Source organism: Mirounga leonina, unplaced genomic scaffold (assembly GCF_011800145.1).
Source record: "Mirounga leonina isolate KUSES-001 unplaced genomic scaffold, KU_Mleo_1.0 Mir_454, whole genome shotgun sequence".
Taxonomy (NCBI): domain Eukaryota; kingdom Metazoa; phylum Chordata; class Mammalia; order Carnivora; family Phocidae; genus Mirounga; species Mirounga leonina.
Genome location: NW_023270763.1, coordinates 17366231 through 17384101, shown reverse-complemented (window position 1 = coordinate 17384101; position 17871 = coordinate 17366231). Strand labels below are relative to the sequence as shown.

The window sequence follows — 17871 nt, the reverse complement described above, 5'->3', positions numbered from 1 at the left end:
GTCTTACCTTGGACAAGTCCTTCACACACAGGCCTCCGTGTCTCTGCTTATAAAATGAAAGTTCTATCCTTAAAGCTTCTTCCAGGGCAGGCAGCACTGATCTTCTCCGTAATTCTTGGTCGAACCCTGGGAACACTGCTGCTATTCATTGGCCGTTACCAGGGGGTCCTGCCCTCTGCCGGTTTTCAAGATGCACAGATGGAAAAGTACCCAGGGTTTCAGGGCACTGGCCAATTTAACAGACTTCCCCCACTCCTCAACATCACCCTAATGTCAGAGGCGTAATAGAGGATCCCACACTTCCCTGCAGGTTAGCCAGCCCCTCGGGGTCTCAGGGGAGGCGATACCCCGGCAGGGACGCCGCGGCACCTGGAATGCTGCTGTTGTCTGGTTCACTGGAGAAGATCCAGTGGCCCGTTGGCCCAGGGCTTCATGTGGCCACAGTTGCCCTGGGGAGACCATGAGGGTTTCAGGAATGGAGCTGCAGGCAGGAGATAGGGGTAGGGTTAAAGCAGGAAAATAAGGCCACCTGGGCCATAAAATCGGGGCACATGATACGTGTAGTATCAATGTTAAAAGGTGCCAGGATTGGTAAGGCCTGGCCCAGATGCGGTCCCTGGGACCCAGGAGGGTAGCAGGTGACCCAGATGGGGCCAGGGCTCTTTGGGGGTGAAGGATTGCCGTCTTCAACCGTCCCCCCACTCTGCTCCCCTTTTCAGGGCCAGTTTCTTGGCCCCTAAATAACCATCCCACTTCCTACCTCCCTCTTGTTCCTGTCAGAGGGAGAATGGGCTAGTGAAGCTGGAAGTCATGGTGATGACAGATTAACCCTTCTGGGTTCCTGGGATCCTTTCCTGAACTTTCCTCGGTTCCCTCGGGCCAGGAGGAGAGCCAGTGACTGGGTGTACTCAAGTACGACTTCACTAGGAGGCCACGTCACCACCGCTGTGCAGGAGAGGCTCAGGGAAGGAATGTTGCTTTAAGAGGCCCACATTCCAGATTTTCTGCTTCTCTCTTTATCACACCCCTGATTGGATCCACCCACTGCGTTCACAGAGCTGCGATGCTATCCCTCCCCATTTTATAGAGCACCTGAGGCCTGGAGAGAAGTGACTGGCCCAGGGTCACATGGCTTGCGTAGAGATTGAGACTCAGATGGGCCGACAGGGACGTCCATGCAGCTGCCTCTCTAAGCAGATGTTTTTCCCCCATGTGCGGAAGCCAGGGGTGGTGAATGAGGCACTTAGTCCTTGCTGTGGTCCCTGTGTGGTATGAGGTGAGCTCTGCTGTGGCCAGGGCACCCATCCCGCCAACCCAGCCCTAGCCCCACAGAGTTGGGCATCAGACACCCACATCTAAGCCCCCACTTGACAGGGCCTGACTGGGCTCTTCTGTCTGGGGAGGGTCCCAGAGTGAGGGACTGAGAGGCAGCAACACGGCAGGAAGACTGGGAACCAGAAGGGGGGACGGCTCATGACTCAAGGTCTGCCTCCCGCGGGCCCCTCTCATGCTCTGTGCTTCATGTCCTCGCCTGTAAACCAGGGTTCGGTTCTAAGCTTTGGCCTCACAAAAGATCCCCTGATTTTGCTCCCTTGGGCTTGCAACTTGAAACGTGTCCCATAAGGGCCACCTTCGTGTTACGTGAGTTCTGTCCCCACCAGCAACAGTGACAGCACAGTCGCATGCAGCGACCTGTGGTTGACCAGGAAAGGCAAATTCTGAGTCATCGGGAATTTTTGAGGCCCCAGGCAAGAGCCTTGCATAGCTCAGACCCTGCCAGCTCAACCAACACGAGCATGGGGCGGCTCCCCCCGACTGCGGCCTGTCCTTGTGGCCTGGGGTGCCCGGAGGTGTCCCCCCGACTCCTGCTGTGGGCCAATCTCATCAAGGCAACCGAGGGGGCAGCTCGAGGGCAGGTCAGTTCAACAGACCCAGCATCCAGGTGGCCATCGGAGTCAGAGGTACCAGAAAATAAAGCCATTTTATTATTATTTTTTATCTGCCATCGTGGCCTGAGGAGAAGGGTGCGAATGGCGGGAGGGAGGGAGGTGAGGCTGTGACCCCAGCCGAGGCCCGAAGGTCCTCTACTTGGCCTGGACTGTCTCCTCCAGCCTATCCAGGCGCTGCTGTAGCTCCCGCACCGTGGCCTGGAGCTTCCTCATCTCCTCCTCCAGCCGGGATACGGCGTCCTGGGGGGTCCAGTGCTGCGTTAGTCCCAGCTCCATCCTGGGCTCCCCTCACCCAGGCCTCCCCCCTCCGCCCTGCCGAGAGCTCCGGGGCTGGCCCTTCTGTCTCTCAGCTGCTGCCCAGACAGCTGCAGGCCAAGAAACCTGAAACCTGCTTTCTGAAGCCTCGGGATTACTCGCTCGTGGCCCCCAAAGGGTTGCTCCCCCTGCAGAGGATCCCCGACGTGAGTGTAGGATGGCCCAAACACCAGGCTCCTTCCGGTGGGACCATGACCACATCAGTAGCAGCCCCCGCCCTACGCGTCTTCCCGTCCTGACTCCCAGATTCCCATCCACTTCTCACCGAGTTGGGGGTCCCACTGGCCTCCGGTGCTGTCTTCCTGCGCCCGGTGTCCAGGCCCCGGTTGACTCTCAGCTCGCGGCTCTTTGGAGGCACGTAGCCGTCCTTGAGGGAAATGAGGAGGGGCCCGGCGTCCCGGCCCCCCAGCCACTCCTCGGCCGTGAGGGCGGCATCGGGCCCTACAGTGGGTGGGTAAAGGTCCTCCTGGAACAGGTCCGACTGTGGGCAAGGCCAAGGCTGGTTAAGAGGCTGCTCGGGCCACACCACCACCCTGCAACTGTGTGAGGCCAGTGCCTGGCCCGGGGCCCTGGAAGGGACATGGGAGCATCACCTTTCTAGGCACTGTCATGGCAATGGGCTCACACCTCCGCTCGTGCAGCTTGTAGAATCTGTGGAAATAAGAAGGTGAGCAACGCCCGTGGCATGGTTGGGCTGGAACCGAAGGTCCGCCTGGGGTCAGCGCTGCCCAGGGAGCATGCTCAGGTCAGGGTCAGGGGGCAGTCACCTGGCAATCTCACACTTGTTCACCTCCAGGCCACGTTTGGGCATGTAGCCCATGCCCCGCTGGGACTCCTTGGAACTGAACATGGAGAGATAGTGCAGGAAGGGGGCCTCGGAAGTGATCTCGAAGTACCGGATAGAGCTGTCACCCTGCAGGCGGTGGGTGCAAATGCGGGGCTCAGCACCACACAGTCCTGCAGCCGGGTCCTCTCCAAGCCCTCCCCCCGCCCCACCTCCCGCCCGCGAGCCCCTGCCCGACTGGGACACCTTGCCACAGAGGTAGACTATGTTGGTGTCGGGGTCGAAGAAGGGCAGCAGGACGCCACTGCTGGTGTCCAGTTCCTGCAGGGACAGCGGCTCCTCCAGGTGCTTCTGCAGGGATTGGGGAGACAGGGAACAGTGAGCTGGGCCAGGTCGGGCCTGGCAAGAGCCTACTGGGCGGGGACTCGGGGGGGCCCTCACAGAACAGCCAGTGGAGACCCCCATCCCACAGAGGGTAAACTGAGGCCTGTGGCTCTCTATGATCAGGCAAGTGGCAGGGCAGGGACTAAGAGCCCATCTCTGCTCCCCCTACCCGGCACTCACCGTGTCCCACAGCGCCACCTGCCGCTCACTCATGCGGCTGAAGCCTGTGGTCAGGATCTTTCCATCAGATACAAAGACTGCGCGCACAGGCCGGGTCCCCTCATGGGGACGGTCCTTCTCCTGGAAGGAAAGGGAGGTGGCCAGTCAGGTACCCACACACACATCCTAAGCACCAGACTCCAGCCGAGGGCGACGGGTAGCATCCAGGGACCCGGCTGATGGTGCGTGGGAGGGCAAAGTTCCTAGGGTCAAGGGTCATGATTCGGGGCCACTCACAGCGATGATGGTGCCTTTGCGGGGCTCGATGATGCGCACGCGCTTGTCCCGGCAGGAGGTGCAGATGAGGGCGCCGTCTCGGCTCCAGTCCACGCTGTAGATTGTGTCCGGGTGCACGTCGGAGCCGAGCGTCAACACGGCCGCCCCAGTGCCCACATCCCACACCAGAATCACGTTGTCACAACCTGGGTGATAGCCCCAGTGTTAGAAGCCCTGAGCCTCCCTCCCTTGCTGTCTGGCGACCGGCCTACCCCTCTCCCCTCTCCCCCCACCCCTCCCCCAGGCACCTGCACTGAGCAGCACGTTCTGGGCTGTGGGGTGCCACACCACAATGCCCACGCGCTTGGTGTGGCCCTCCAGGGTGACGACGGGCTCCCGCAGGGGCAGCGTCAGGCCCCCGTCAGGGATCTCCCACACCTGCAGAGAAGGGACCAGTGAGACTTGGGGGCTCCCCACGGCAGACCCAGTGCTGGAGCTCCCCCGGCCCTCGTGCCCCCTCCCCTGCCACTCACCATGACTGTGCAGTCCTCAGAGCCACTGGCAATGACATGATCATTGTGCGGGCACCAGGCGATGTCCAGCACGGGGGCTGTGTGGCCACAGACCGTGGGCACGTTCTTGTCCACACGTCCAGTCTAGGGGGCACAGCAGGGCCTCTGAGGGAGGGACTTTTGCTCTCCCAACCTGATCCAGCTCCCCTCACACCCCTTCAGCGAGACACAGAGAGGAAGGCAGCGGGGTCCCTGCAAGGTGGAGCCGGGGGCCTAGGGCGGGAGGGTTTGGTCCTCTGCTCCAGACCCAGAAGTGTCTGGGCATCTCAGAAGGACTGGCCACAGGTAATGCAGGACGGGGCTGCGGGGCTGGGTACCAGAGGGCGCACTGGGCCCTGGTCCTGCCTCACTGGCAGACCTGGACCAAAGCCATGACATCTCTGCCCCCACGCCCTTCTCACCAATGCCTGGGGGCCGGCACTCCCACCCCAGCTTCCCCAAGGAGGCTTTCCTAGGGATGAGAGGCCAAAGCCCTGGGCAGGAGAGGTTGTATTCAGGTTAGGGCTCCCCAGGGAAGTGTGGGGATGGGCAGGGGTGCTTCCAACAGGATAGGGACCAGGGAAGTCTGTCCTAACTGGCCCCAGGCAAGAGCAGAGGTTTGGAAATGGTCGCTTCTGGGGACAGCTGCTGCCGCAGGGCTTCCTGTGTGAAGAGCGAGCCCAGCTCTCGCCCCACAACCACTTCCTCTTCTCTTGGCTTCCATCGGCCCTTTTAAGGTAACAACTTAGGGCCCAGCTCCCCTTCCTGTCTCACCCCCCAAGAGCACAGGAGTGTGCTGGGGGTGGGGGTCAGCAGAGCGGAAGGGGGGGTGCGAGCAGAGCAGAGGGGAGGCAGGTCAGGGGGAGGGGAGAGGGCCTCTTACATCCTCCCTGCCTGCAGCCAGGGGCTGGGGAGGGGCTCTCTGGGGCTGAGATGGGGGGGGCCCAGGCCCAGAGCCCCTCCCACCCTGAGAGCACCGCTGGGTCTGCCCGGACCCCATGGAGCCTTCTCTGTGCTCCGGAGGGGATGAGGCCCCGGGTCTGCTGGACTCGCTGTGTGACCTTTCTGGTGTCACCTGAGCTTCAGTTTCCACGAGACCACTGCACGTAGGAGCTGGAGGAGGCGGAAGGCTCATGTGGCCCAGCTCAGTTTTACAGCTGACAGCGCTGCAGCCCAAGAAGGCTTGGTGACAGTCACCTAATCAGGACCCCCGCGGGGCCACTGGAGGACCAGAGGCCCCCTCAACTGGAAGACCGCTGCCCCAAGGGCTCTAGGGGCTCACCTTGCCCAGGGGCAGCACCAGGAAGGCCCCTCCCCCACTGGCCTCGCAGATCAGGGCCACGAACTTGGGGTTGACAGCACAGAAGCCACTGTCCCAGGTGGTCTGTGAGACGCGCACGTCCTCATAGCACTGGTCGGCCTTGGCTGGCTGTCCAAACACGTGGCGGAACTTGCTGGAGCGGACCACCTGCCGGCTCATCCTGGGGGGACACGTGGATTTGAGGGCTTTTCTCCCTTCGGTCGACTCTGACCTTAGAGTGTCCCCCGTGTCCCCCAGGACACCCCCTCAGCTGGTGTTAAAGGTCTCAGCTAACTTCCTCAGTACCAGCTCCCTGGGCTCCCTGGGCTCCCTGCCCCCTCATCTGGAACTGCCATCCTGTGTCCCTCTTGCTCGCCCTCCTCACCCTTTCTCACTCCTGGCCAACCCGCAAGGCCCACCTTCTCTGCCCACTCTGGGCCTCGCGTCTGTACCCTCAGCCTCTAGGGCAGAGCCCGGTGTGGGGTAGCACAAGACCCATCTGTCGACTGCTGCCAGGCTCGGCCCCTCCTCTCCAATGGCTCACACTCCCACCCTCTGGGGGCCTCAGTGGTGACAGCCTGGAGGGTGGGTTCACTCAGGCACAGCAACCACACTTCACATCCCTCACACCCACATGGGCAGCGTCCTGAAGGCAGGGGCCCTCCCTCACCTTCTGCACAGGGCTGGGCATCCCAAGGGAAGCAGCATGTGAGCCTGCCCAGGAGGCAGGTGTCTGGGCTCCAGAAACAGGCAGATGGCTTGGATCCCACTCTCTCCTCCCCACACCTCTGCCTCTCGAGTCTGCCTAAGCAGGTGCCCTTAAGTGCCATCTCCACCCGCTCTGGAACTATGCCCGGGAGGGGAGAGGCAGCGCTGACTTCTCTGGGGTCCCCGAGGATGGTTTCCCCCATCTGGCTGGGTGGAGAGCGATTGAAACTGCGGGGATTGCCTCCGGCTCCCCAGGCTCCAGGCCCCATCCTGACACCCAAGTGCATCCCCTTCCTGCGCCGTGTAGGGGCCATGCGGCCCGCTCAGAGGGCACCCTCCCAGGCCTCTACCCCACCTCTCCAGCTTTGCCCCTTAGACTACCTTTGGCCCTGGTCCTTCTCACTGTCCCCCCAACCCCCCCACCCCCACCCCGCCCCAGCCTGCCCTGTGAGGCTTCAGGAGGCTCCGGGTCCACCTGCCCAGAAAGCAGGTGAGGAGCAGGTGGAGAAGCAGTCCAGGGGCAGGGGGATCAGTCCCAAGTGAGAAAGCTGGGCCTGGGGCGAGGGGAGCCCCACAGCCGAGGTTGGGGGACCGGAAGCCATCGCCCCACCCTGCCTCCTCCCCCACCGCAGGTACCAGGCTCAGAAACCGCGGAAAGAGGAACTTGGTCTTTTCTTGTTTTGCTCTCAACCCCTTCCTGTCTCCAAGCTCAGGGCAGCTGCTCGGCTCACCCCACCCTGCCCCCACTCCCACCCCCACCCCGACGCCCATTCTGGCGCGAGCCAGGCCCCCGGCTCCCCCACCTCCATCTTGGCTGCGGTGGTCCCTCACCCTGGCCTGTGCACAGCGCCCCGGGACACGCAGATGGACCTTCCCACGCACACCCCCACCCCCCGGGCGAGTCCCCTGCACGCGCGGCGCGGTCGGTTCTGTCCCCTGTCCCAGCGGCGCGCTGACAGCCCGTCCGCCCCCACGGCCGGCTTCCGCCGAGCTCACGCCTGCCCCACAGGTGGCCCAGGGCATCGATGCCCGGTCCCTTGCCCCGGGGACCCAGGCTTACCTGCTGCTGAAAAATGGGTGACCCCCCAAATGGAGGAGGGAGAGGAGGAGGAGGAGGAGGAAGGAGCCGGCGGAGCCAGAGACAGCCCGCTGAGGATGCTCTTGTCAAGACAATGAATGAGAAGCGGCGTCTGCCCGCCTCCTTAGGGGTGGCAGCGCCCCTTTGGGCGGAGCTCTTAAAGGGGATAGCCCTTCTCCGGGCGGAGGCACCGCCCCCCCCCCCCCCCCCCCCCCGCCCAGTCCGCCACCGCCCCTCCCTCCGCCCAGCTCGGCCTCGCCTGCCAACTCCGAACCCAAACAGATGCTGCCGGCCAGTCGCTGACAATCTAATCGGCACTTTTGTAATGTCAAAATGCAAAAATACCCTGTTCCTTCTTCCCTCCTTCAGTCCGCCCCCAGCCCACTCACCATCCTGTCCCTGGCATTCACAAAAGCGCCCATCGGGCCCCCACGCCCACCCCCAGCTAAGGCTGAGCTGCCTTCCGCCTCCCACTCCCAGACCGGGGGTGGAGAGCCGAGCCCTGGGGTCTCGTCCAGGCTCCTACATTTACAAACGGTGGCCTTGGGAGAGTCACTTCTCCTCTCCCATCTCCTGTTTTCATCCAGGAGCACTTCCGACCCGCCTGCCTCACAGGGAACCAATGAATTACTCTGGCATCACAGGGGCGGCCCAGGTCAATGAGTCAGGGTCAGGTACCTGTCCCCAGAGAGCTCTCAGCCTCCTAGAGGGAGAGGAGCGCAGGGATGGATCCAAGGATGCTAAGACAGAGGAGGAAGCCAGACTCCATACTCAGGAGGAAGGAGGACGCCATGGTCATCCTTGGATTCAGAGAAGGCGTCATGGGGACGGCAATGCACAGGGCAAGAGAGGCGGACTCCAGAATCAGATTGCTTTCCAAGTTCGGCTCCTGGCTGTCACACTACCGAGCGACCCTGGGCAGGCTACTTAACCTCCTTCAGCCTCAGTTTCTCCCTCTGTACGAGTCATGCCTAGCTCAAGAGGTTATGGAGAAAGCAAAGCTTTATGTACCTCATTTGGAGTGTAGCAAGTGCTTAATAAATGTTGGCTCTCCCCGTTGTTTCTATTTACCAGGTGTTGCGGCTGGACCTGAGAAGGTGAGAGAGGGCCAACAGGCACCACTGGTGGAGGCCTTGTGGGCTGAGGGGCAGCTGAGCAAAGGCCCAATAACGTGATTCTTCAAGGGACTGGCTCACATCCCACCACCACCACTGACTGGCTGCATGCTCTTGGCCATGACGTCTAACCTCTCTGAACCTCAGTTTCTTCATGTAAATGGGGGATAAATACGATCTGTCCTGCCCTCTCTGCAAAGTGATAAGGCTCAAATGAGACAACGCATGTAAAAGTGTTCCACACGATTCAATCACAGGAACCTGCGGGTGGTGGTGTTCCTGACGGCCTGACACTGGACCGGAACGGACCGGACCAGGATGTATAGTCTCCACCGGAGGTGGTAAGAATAGCAGGCGGCATTTACTGTGCATCTACTCCGTGCGGGGACTGTCTCGGCGCTGTGAATATGCCTCGCTCCTTTAATCCGCACAACTCCTCTAGGGGGCAGATACCCCCTCCATTTTACAGAGGAAACGGGCTCACACTGCCTTCCATCCTGGAGCGCCTCCTTTCCCAGCAGAGGACCAGTGCGTTGGCGAGAGACCTGAAAACCATGGCCCGGAAGCAAGAGCTTGACAGGCGTGCAGAGGGACAAGCTGGGAAGCACAGACCCTGCTTTCACATCCCAGCGGGTCTGCAGTGTGGGGTGGGGCGGGCGGGTATGGGGCCGCCGCAGAGGACTGTGGGAGGCCAGTGATGGAAGTTATGTTTCGGCTTCTCCGGAAGCAGATGTCCGGAGAACACAAGACTGAGCGTCTGGTGAGTGGTGAAGGTCCTGCCGTGAGCCTCCTCTTGTATCTAAGAAGGGGCTGACTGCTCCCGATGAGGGGCGTTGGGAGAGTGTACCTGTTGGGTGCTGTGGCCCAGCATCTTACCAAACCCTCTGTCCTGGTGGCCGCATCTGGATTTTCCTTTGGGGGACCAACCTTTCCTTACTGGCAGTCCCCGAAGTTCAAGAGGGTATCCAAGGTGAGCACAGGGCCACAGTTCCACAGTCAAAGCAATCTTTTTTGCTTGGTTCAGGGGTGGGCACTTAATTCAAGGCTATGTAATCAGAAGCAGATTTGCTGGAGCTGCTAGAAAAAAGAGCCCTCTTTCCCCTGGGGGTTAGTAAGCTGATAGGCTATAAGGTTAGCACTAGCAGTGACTATCTTGTCACCACATAGGAAAAGTTGGCCGGAATCAGCCCACACAGACAACTGCAGAAGCGAGATATGAAGACTGACATATTCTTGACATCATTTGAGTATCTGGATCAAGCTGTGCCTGAACCCCTTAGCCTTTCTGTCACATAAGACATAGGTTCCTGGGGCGTCTGGGTGGCTCAGTCGTTAAGTGGCTGCCTTCGGCTCAGGTCATGATCCCAGAGTCCTGGGATCGAGGCCCACATCGGGCTCCCTGCTCAGTGGGAAGCCTGCTTCTCCCTCTCCCATTCCCCCTGCTTGTGTTCCCGGTCTCGCCGTCTCTGTCTCTGTCAAATAAATAAATAAAATCTTAAAAAAAAAAAAAAAAAAAAGAAAAGAAAGAAAGACATAGGTTCCTTTTTCCACATAGGCCAGTAAGTTTGAGTTGGATTTCTGGCACTTACAACTGAAAGAGTCCTGATGAGTACATCTGCTATGGAGCAAGACAGGACCGCCCTCAAGAGGCTGTAGAGCATGATGGAGTCAGACAGACCCGGAGAACTGCAGCTTCACCATGTCCTGCTGCCGGGCAGAGGGATGTTTCCTCACCTGTAAACCATGCACAGTATTGGTCACTTTCTAGAATGCGTACTCACCCCCCAGCTTCAACAATTATCAACACATGGCCATTGTTGATTCATTTCTTCTTCCACATTTTTTCTTGGCATCTATTAAAACAAATCCTAGACATGATAGCATTTCAACTTAAATACTTTAGTATGCCCCTCTAACAAAGACTTCTTTAAAACCTTAGAATTTTTAATAAAATTGAATTAACCTTATAGATTAATTTAGGAATGATATTAAGACTTCCATCCATGCATGTAGTTTATTGGTCCATGTATTTATGTCTTCTGTTATGTTCTTTAATATAATCTTATAATTTTCTCTGTAAAGGTCTTATATATCATTAGATTTTCCCCCATAGGCATATTATGGTTTTGTGGCTATTTTGAAGGGATTCTTCTTATTCTAGTTGTAACCTTGTTTCATTTCCTTCTAAAATCACCTTTATTTACAATAAAATACATCTTTCTTCCCATACAATAAACCACACTCTTTTTAAGTGCATCGTTCCATTAGTTTTGACAAATGTATGTACCCAAGTAATAAGCACCATAATCAAGTATGAAATATTTCCTTCTCCCCTAAAAGTTCCCTCATGCCCATCTATAACCAATCCTTATCCTTAGCCCCAGGCAACCACTAATCTGCTTTTTGTCCGTATAGAATTTTCCATGCAAATGAAATCATACAGTATAGGTCTGGCTTTTTTTTTCCACAAAGCATGTTTTGAGTTCACAATACCCTTATGTAATACATAATTACACCTAAAAAAAGTTAGCAATAATTTCTTATGTTCTCCTTTACATGATTGCCTTAAAAAAAAGGACTCAGCAGTCAATCTTATCACTAAAAGTAGGACAGCCAGATATTATGTATCTCCTATAAAATGATGCAATAAGCACATAGTAGCACCTTTGTAGCATTCTTACCAAAATCATCATTACAATCATCACCAGCATCTTGAATCTAATCAAGCCTCTAGCTCTATTAGTTTGTATGAAACAAGGGGGATAGAAGAACAGGTTAAATAACACCATGAGGAAGCAACTGCATAAATCTAGAATATGAAAATGTGTGAATCTAGAAATGTGTGAAAATTTTATAGGACAAATTACCCAGTTTCAACAAATAAATGTCATTAAAAGAAAAAGAGGGAAAACAGTAAAAGAGTCTTTAAAAATATCAATCAGGGCACCTGGGTGGCTCAGTCAGTTGAGTGTCTGCCTTCAGCTCAGGTCATGATCCCAGGGTCCTAGGATGGAGCCCCGCAGGGAGCCCACTTCTCCCTCTCCCTCTGCTGCTGCCCCTGCTTATTCTCTCTTTCCCTCCCTCTCTCTCTGTCAAATAAACAAAATAAAATAAAATAAAATCTTTAAAAAAATCAATCAACTGTCATATTTGGGCTTTCTTTGGATCCTGATTCAAACAAATCAACTATAAAAGGAGATTTTTAAAATTAGCTTCTGTCACTTACAACCAAGAGTCCCCCCCCCTTTTTTTTTTTAAGATTTTATTTATGGGTGCCTGGGTGGCTCAGTCGTTAAGCATCTGCCTTCGGCTCAGGTCATGATCCCAGGATCCTGGGATCGAGTCCCACATCAGGCTCCCTGCTCGGCAAGAAGCCTGCTTCTCCCTCTCCCACTCCCCCTGTTTGTGTTCCTGCTCTCACTATCTCTCTCTCTGGCAAATAAATAAATAAAATCTTTTTAAAAAATAAATAAATAAATAAATAAGATTTTATTTACTTATTTGCCAGAGAGAGAGAGCACAAGCAAGGGGAGAGGCAGAGGAAGAGAGAGAAGCAGACTCCCTACTGAGCAAGGAGCCCAATGCGGGACTAGATCCCAGGACGCTTTACTGACTGAGCCACCCAGGCTCAGGTCCCTACAACCAAGAGTCCTGACTGCTCCAGGCACACTAGGTCCCTGGTGCAGCACTAACATTCCACCCCTGGGGTCTCAGGAGCCCTGTGAGCTATTTTACTGTCCCTCTTCTCTAGATGATGAAATTGAGGCTCAGAGAAGATAAATGACCTACCCAAGGTCACACAAACTGGGATTCAAATACAAAGCTGTCTGACTCTGGAACCCAGGAGTCCATTCAAACTGTCCAGGTGACCCCTCAGAGCAGATGGGTTTACAAACTGGAGTGCAGTCAGGACGGCAAGCTAGGGACGAAGCATGGTGGACACTCCATAGGTGGTGGAATGGATGAATGATGTCACATTAAACCTGGGTCTTGAATTGGGCGCCTGGGTGACTCAGTCGGTTAAGCGACTGCCTTCGGCTCAGGCCATGATCCTGGAGTCACAGGATCGAGTCCCGCATCGGGCTCCCTGCTCAGCGGGGAGTCTGCTTCTCCCTCTGACCCTCCTCCCTCTCGTGCTCTCTGTCTCTCATTCTCTCTCGCAAATAAATAAATAAAATCTTTTAAAAATTAAAAAAAAAACTGGGTCTTGAATAAAAGTTTGCCAAGCAGAGAAAGGGGGGGAGAGGAGGGAAAGCAATTCCAGTAAAGGCAAGGAAGAGACAAGGACATTTTAGGGAATGGTGAGCTCTTTGCCATGGCTAGAGCCTCAGGTGTCTGGGGTGAAGGGGAAGGTGGTAGAGCTGGGAGGATCAGCAAGAGGCAGATCTCTTCTCAAGGAGTTTGTTCCTAAGACAAGGAGAAGCGCACACAATTCTCTAAGCAAAGAAGGGACAGTGTCTCGTGTGTCGAGGTCCCTCTGATAGCCTGGCCCCTTGCTCCTGTGGCCCCCAGGCCTCCTCTCAGCTGGTCCTCCAGCTGCCTGCAGGCTCAGCCCTGACCCACATTCGAGAACCAATCCTGGCAGGAGGCATATAAGGATGCCGTTTCCATAGGCTCGGGCCTAAGCCAACCTTGCCAGACGCTTCTGGCTGGCCGTCTGCTCAGGCTGCCTTCCTCACATTTGTGAGATGATCATCGCTCCTATTTTATGGAGAAAAGAGGTGAGAACTCTTTCAGCCCCTCCGCTCCCACTAGCAACAGCACCTCTGGTCCCTATAAATAGCCACAGACTGTAATCTCGGAGATGTCCTACTTGGGCCCTAGGCTGACTCCTCCTTCTTGGGACACATCGTATGTCCCCAGTGACCTCACTCTGTCCCTCACCCCCTTTCCCCTGCACTGCCAAGTTCTACTCTCCACAGACCCTTTCTCTTGGCTGTGTACAAACAAGCTTAAGTGCCCTGTGTCTTTGGGGGAACCTCTCTCAACTTGTCAGCCTCAAACCACTTCCCTAGCTCACTCTTGTCCTTCACCATCAAGTGTCTTGAAAGAGCTGTTTACACTCACTGCCCTCACTTCCTCATCTCCTACTTACTCCTCCACCTACCTGAGTCTGGCTCCGGTTCCCACCATCAGACAGACTTGCCCTCACCAAGGCCACCGATAACCTTCTGATCATGAAATCAAATGTTTCAGGGGTCATCTGATGCCCCTGACTACCCCTCCCTCTGGAATCTTCCCTTGGGGTCCCTCTCCTGCTTCACTGCTTTGCTCTGCAGCTTTCTCTCTCCACCCCCCTGCAGAGCGGTTCCCTTTGCTTAGCTTGCAAGGTGCTCCCAGGACTCCCCTTTTTCTCCTGGCTCCCAAACTTCCCCCCACAATATCTCATCCATAGCTATAGCTTCAACTACAAACTTGGACAATCCCCCATCTGTCTCTGTGGCCCAAGCCTGATGCCTCTGCTCCCTAGTGCTGACTGCCAACTGGAGGGCTCAACCTGCATATCAGGGAGGGCCTCCCAGAGGAAGAAGTCTTGACCTTGAATCTCTCCATTTCAACTCTGTGCCCAGACCCCTGCCTGAGTTGAGTTGTGTTGCTTGGGCCATCGCACTAGTTCTCTGACTAGTGACCATCCTCAGCTTCCTCTTTAAGGACATTTATGCCCTTCCTGATCATAATACGCCCACCCTACAAAACCGTACCGGCTCCTCAAGCAAAAAAGCTGAAACACCCACCCCCCACCCAGCACGGTGTGCAAAGCCCTTCCTGATCTTCCCCTTCTGGCCTTGTTATTCATCACCCAAACTCAATATGCTCCCTCACTCCTCTGGTCCAGAGGCTGGACCCTCAGATGTCTACAAGTGGAGGAGAGGAAGTGGGTGGTTCAATTACCTGTTGCGGAGTAAACTACTCCAAAACTTTGCGACTTAACGCTATTAGTGTTAAGTGTGTGTTGGGTGTCAGACTCTCTCATTATTCTAGGATTTTGAGAGGGAGTGTGCCAAGAGAGAGCACTCCAAGATGGTAAGCCAGGTGATGGACAAGGGTCCTTCTACCACATTCTACTGGTTAAGCCATCACATGACCAACCCAATTCCAGGGGAGGAGAAATTTACTCCTTTTGATGCGGAGAGTTAGAGTTTGCAGCCATCCTAATGGGATGCAGAGGACTGGACAGGTAATATGAGTAGTTGATGTGGGCCAGGTGAATTACAAGAGGGCGTGGAGGGGCTGTGGCTACACTTGCCCTTTGTCCCCACTCAGGAATGGGGGCCCTGGGAAGCTAAACCTGATTTTTCAAGACAAGTTAGAAATACGGATTTTTATATGAAAGCTCCAGATCTTTGGCAGCTAATTCAAAAGTGTCTAAAAATGTTATATGAGCAAAACTAAATATGTCTTTGGTTTGGATGTGGTTTTTCTGGCCAACAATTTTTTGGACTCTGTTCTTTGCCCTTGGCATAGGCCTGCAATCTCTTATTTGTGTTTGTTACCAAAGCTCTTTTGCCTTACTTATCCTTTAAGACTCGGGTCAAGACTCCCTTCTCTGTGAAGCCTTCCCTTACACCCCCTCCCCCACACAGCCACTCCTAGAGTGGTTTCTTTTCTCCCCTGTGCATTCCTCTATCACGGTAATTCATATATTGGATAACCATTGTTTACAGGTCCGACGCTTCCACCAGACTGAGTTTTATTTCCCCAGCACAGGGCCCAACATTCAATAAACAAAAATCCTTCTTTCTTTCCCAACACTGCTAATCAACCACCAACTCACATACACTCTACCTTCACCATTGTCTTTCCTGGCCAGTCCATCCTCCATCCCACTGCCATCACCCCAGTTCAACCCCTCCTCACTTCTGCCCAGAATGATTCCAAGGGCCTGCTAGCAAGTCCCCCCAGTTCCAGTCTCCTCCATTGCCCCCAATTCTTGTCCCTTAGCCAGACTCCTTCTCCCTAATGCACAGATCTGACCATGTCAACCCCCGTTTCCTTTCTTTATTCTTCAGAATAGAATCCACTCCAGGGACTGGGTTAGTTGATCTAGGTTTTGTGCCTGTCCATTATAACTGGTCCAGGAGTGGAAGTCGCACCAATCAATGTCAGCCTTGGGTCTTTTTCTGGAATCATTTCTGCCACTATGTGAGGAGAGCCTTCCCGAGAATGAGGCCAACAAAGGAAAACCGAGTGGGAGTGAGGAGTAGGGAAAGAAAAAGATACAGATTGATTTGATGACCTTGCTGAGCCCCTTGATCTGATTGTGCCTGAAGACAAATACATTCCAGGCTTTCCAGTTCTCAGAGTCATGGTGAGATAAGTAGCCTGCTGGCTAGGCTCAGGGGCCTGGTTTGACTGATCTGAAAAGCAGAAGTGATATGCACATCAAACAAAGGACACTCAGCAAAGAAAGCTCCATTTTGATTTATTTTCAACGTGCAGCATTTTCAAAGAACCAGACCCACCATGGATCAACTTCCATTTTGAAATTGACAAACCAAATTCACCACACATGAGCTCCAGGGAGAATGTTATCCCAAAGCCCCAGGTAGGGTCTCTCCAAGTAATACAAATCTCTCCTATTGCCTCTCTTGGGAGCTCTTCAATAAAATCTTGGGACATTAACATGAGAAGGGACCTTCGTCCAGCTCCCTCTTTTTATGGGTGATGAAACCAAGACCCAGAGACCAGTGAGTTAGACAGAGTTTGAACAAAATTTTCCACAAAGTAAAATCAGGGTGGAAGAAAGAGTAGTGCTTAGCAGGCAAAAACACACACTAAACTGCATGATTTAGGTAGATATAGTCACTGAATCATCTACATTTCTGGTGATATAGGAGTCTCATAGTACATAAATAATAGGGTAATGAGATTTTGAATGGTAGTTACAAAAATTGTTCTTACGTTATCAGAGTTGCAGAAAAGCATGTGTGACTTTTTTCATTGCTTTTATACCTGCCATACACACACACACACACACACATATATATACACACACAGTTGCAGTACTATTTAAAAGCTAGAAGGAATTGTTGTGTTTGAAAAAACTGAGGACTAAAGAATGAAGTAATCTCTAAAATCACCAAGAAGTTGTAGCAGAGTCCAATATCCAAGTTAATGATTTTTCTCACCACATCCTAGATGTTTCTGATGGTGCAGTAGAGATGTGTTGGTTTTGCCTGATCATCACCTATTCTCTACTCTAGTAATAGGAACCAGAATTTCCTTTGGAAGTCTGTAGTGATGCAATGATGATTGCCTACCCAAACCTCCATTTTGCTCCAAATGATTAGTCTAATTCAATCATGGAAATCCTATTCCTTGTGCTAGTGATTGGTTCAGAAATGATCATTTGTCTCAAACTGGCCAATGAGACCAGAAGAAGTCATTAGGGGTGGCTTCATGTAAAGGTTTCCTTGCTCACAAAAAAGATACACTGGTGATCCCTTCCTTCCAAAACTTGTTATTATTTAACTCTTTTATTATAGCCACCTTAATAGGTATGAAATGGAGTCTCATGAGGCTTTTTATGTGCATTTCCCTAACGACTAATGATGTTGAGCACCTTTTCATGTAATTATTGGCCATCTGTACATTTTCTTTTGGAGCAATGTCTATTCAGATCCTTTGTCCACTCTCAATTGGGTTGTCTTTTTAATACTGAATTTTAAGTTTTTATTAAATATATTTTGGACATAAGTCCTTATAAGATGTATGATTTGCAAATATTTTCTATTCTGTGGGTTGTTTTTGCACTTTCTTGATGGTGTCCTTTGAAGAACAGAAGTTTTAAATTTTGATGAAGTCTATCTTCATCAAATATTTATCTATTTTTTTCTTTTATTGCTTGTGCTTTTGGTGACATATCTAAGAAACCACTGCCAAATTTAAGTCCATGGAGACTTATCCCTATGTTTTTTCCCAAGAGTTTTATAGTTTTAGCTTTTACATGTAGGTCTTTGATCGATTTTGAGTTAATTTTTGTATATGGTGTGAGGTAGGAAGTCCAAATTCATTCTTTGCGTGTGTGTATACAGTTATGCTAGAACCATTTATTCAATGACTACTTTTCCTCCATTGATTTTTCTTGGCATCCTTGTGAAAAGCCACTGACTATAGATAGATGGGTTTATTTCTGGACTCTAGATTCTATTCCATTGGCCCACATGCCTATCCTTATGCCAGTACTACACTGTCTTGATTATCGTAACTTGGTAGTAAGTCTTGAAATTGTGAGTCCTGGGGCGCCTGGGT

At 53.4% G+C, this 17871-nt stretch overlaps 1 protein-coding gene across 1 annotated transcript; it reads right to left on the bottom strand.

Annotated features, from left to right (window-relative positions):
* Positions 1-1962: 1962 nt before the first annotated feature.
* Positions 1963-7623, bottom strand: CORO1A (coronin 1A). The gene is made up of 11 exons (XM_034988950.1): positions 7487-7623; positions 5701-5899; positions 4401-4523; positions 4176-4305; positions 3889-4073; positions 3613-3732; positions 3295-3399; positions 3032-3177; positions 2858-2915; positions 2530-2745; positions 1963-2189 (listed from the first exon to the last, which is right to left on the bottom strand). Exons 2-11 carry the CDS (start codon positions 5896-5898, stop codon positions 2085-2087), a joined length of 1386 nt encoding a protein of 461 aa, XP_034844841.1. The 5' UTR covers position 5899; positions 7487-7623; the 3' UTR covers positions 1963-2084.
* Positions 7624-17871: the final 10248 nt, after the last annotated feature.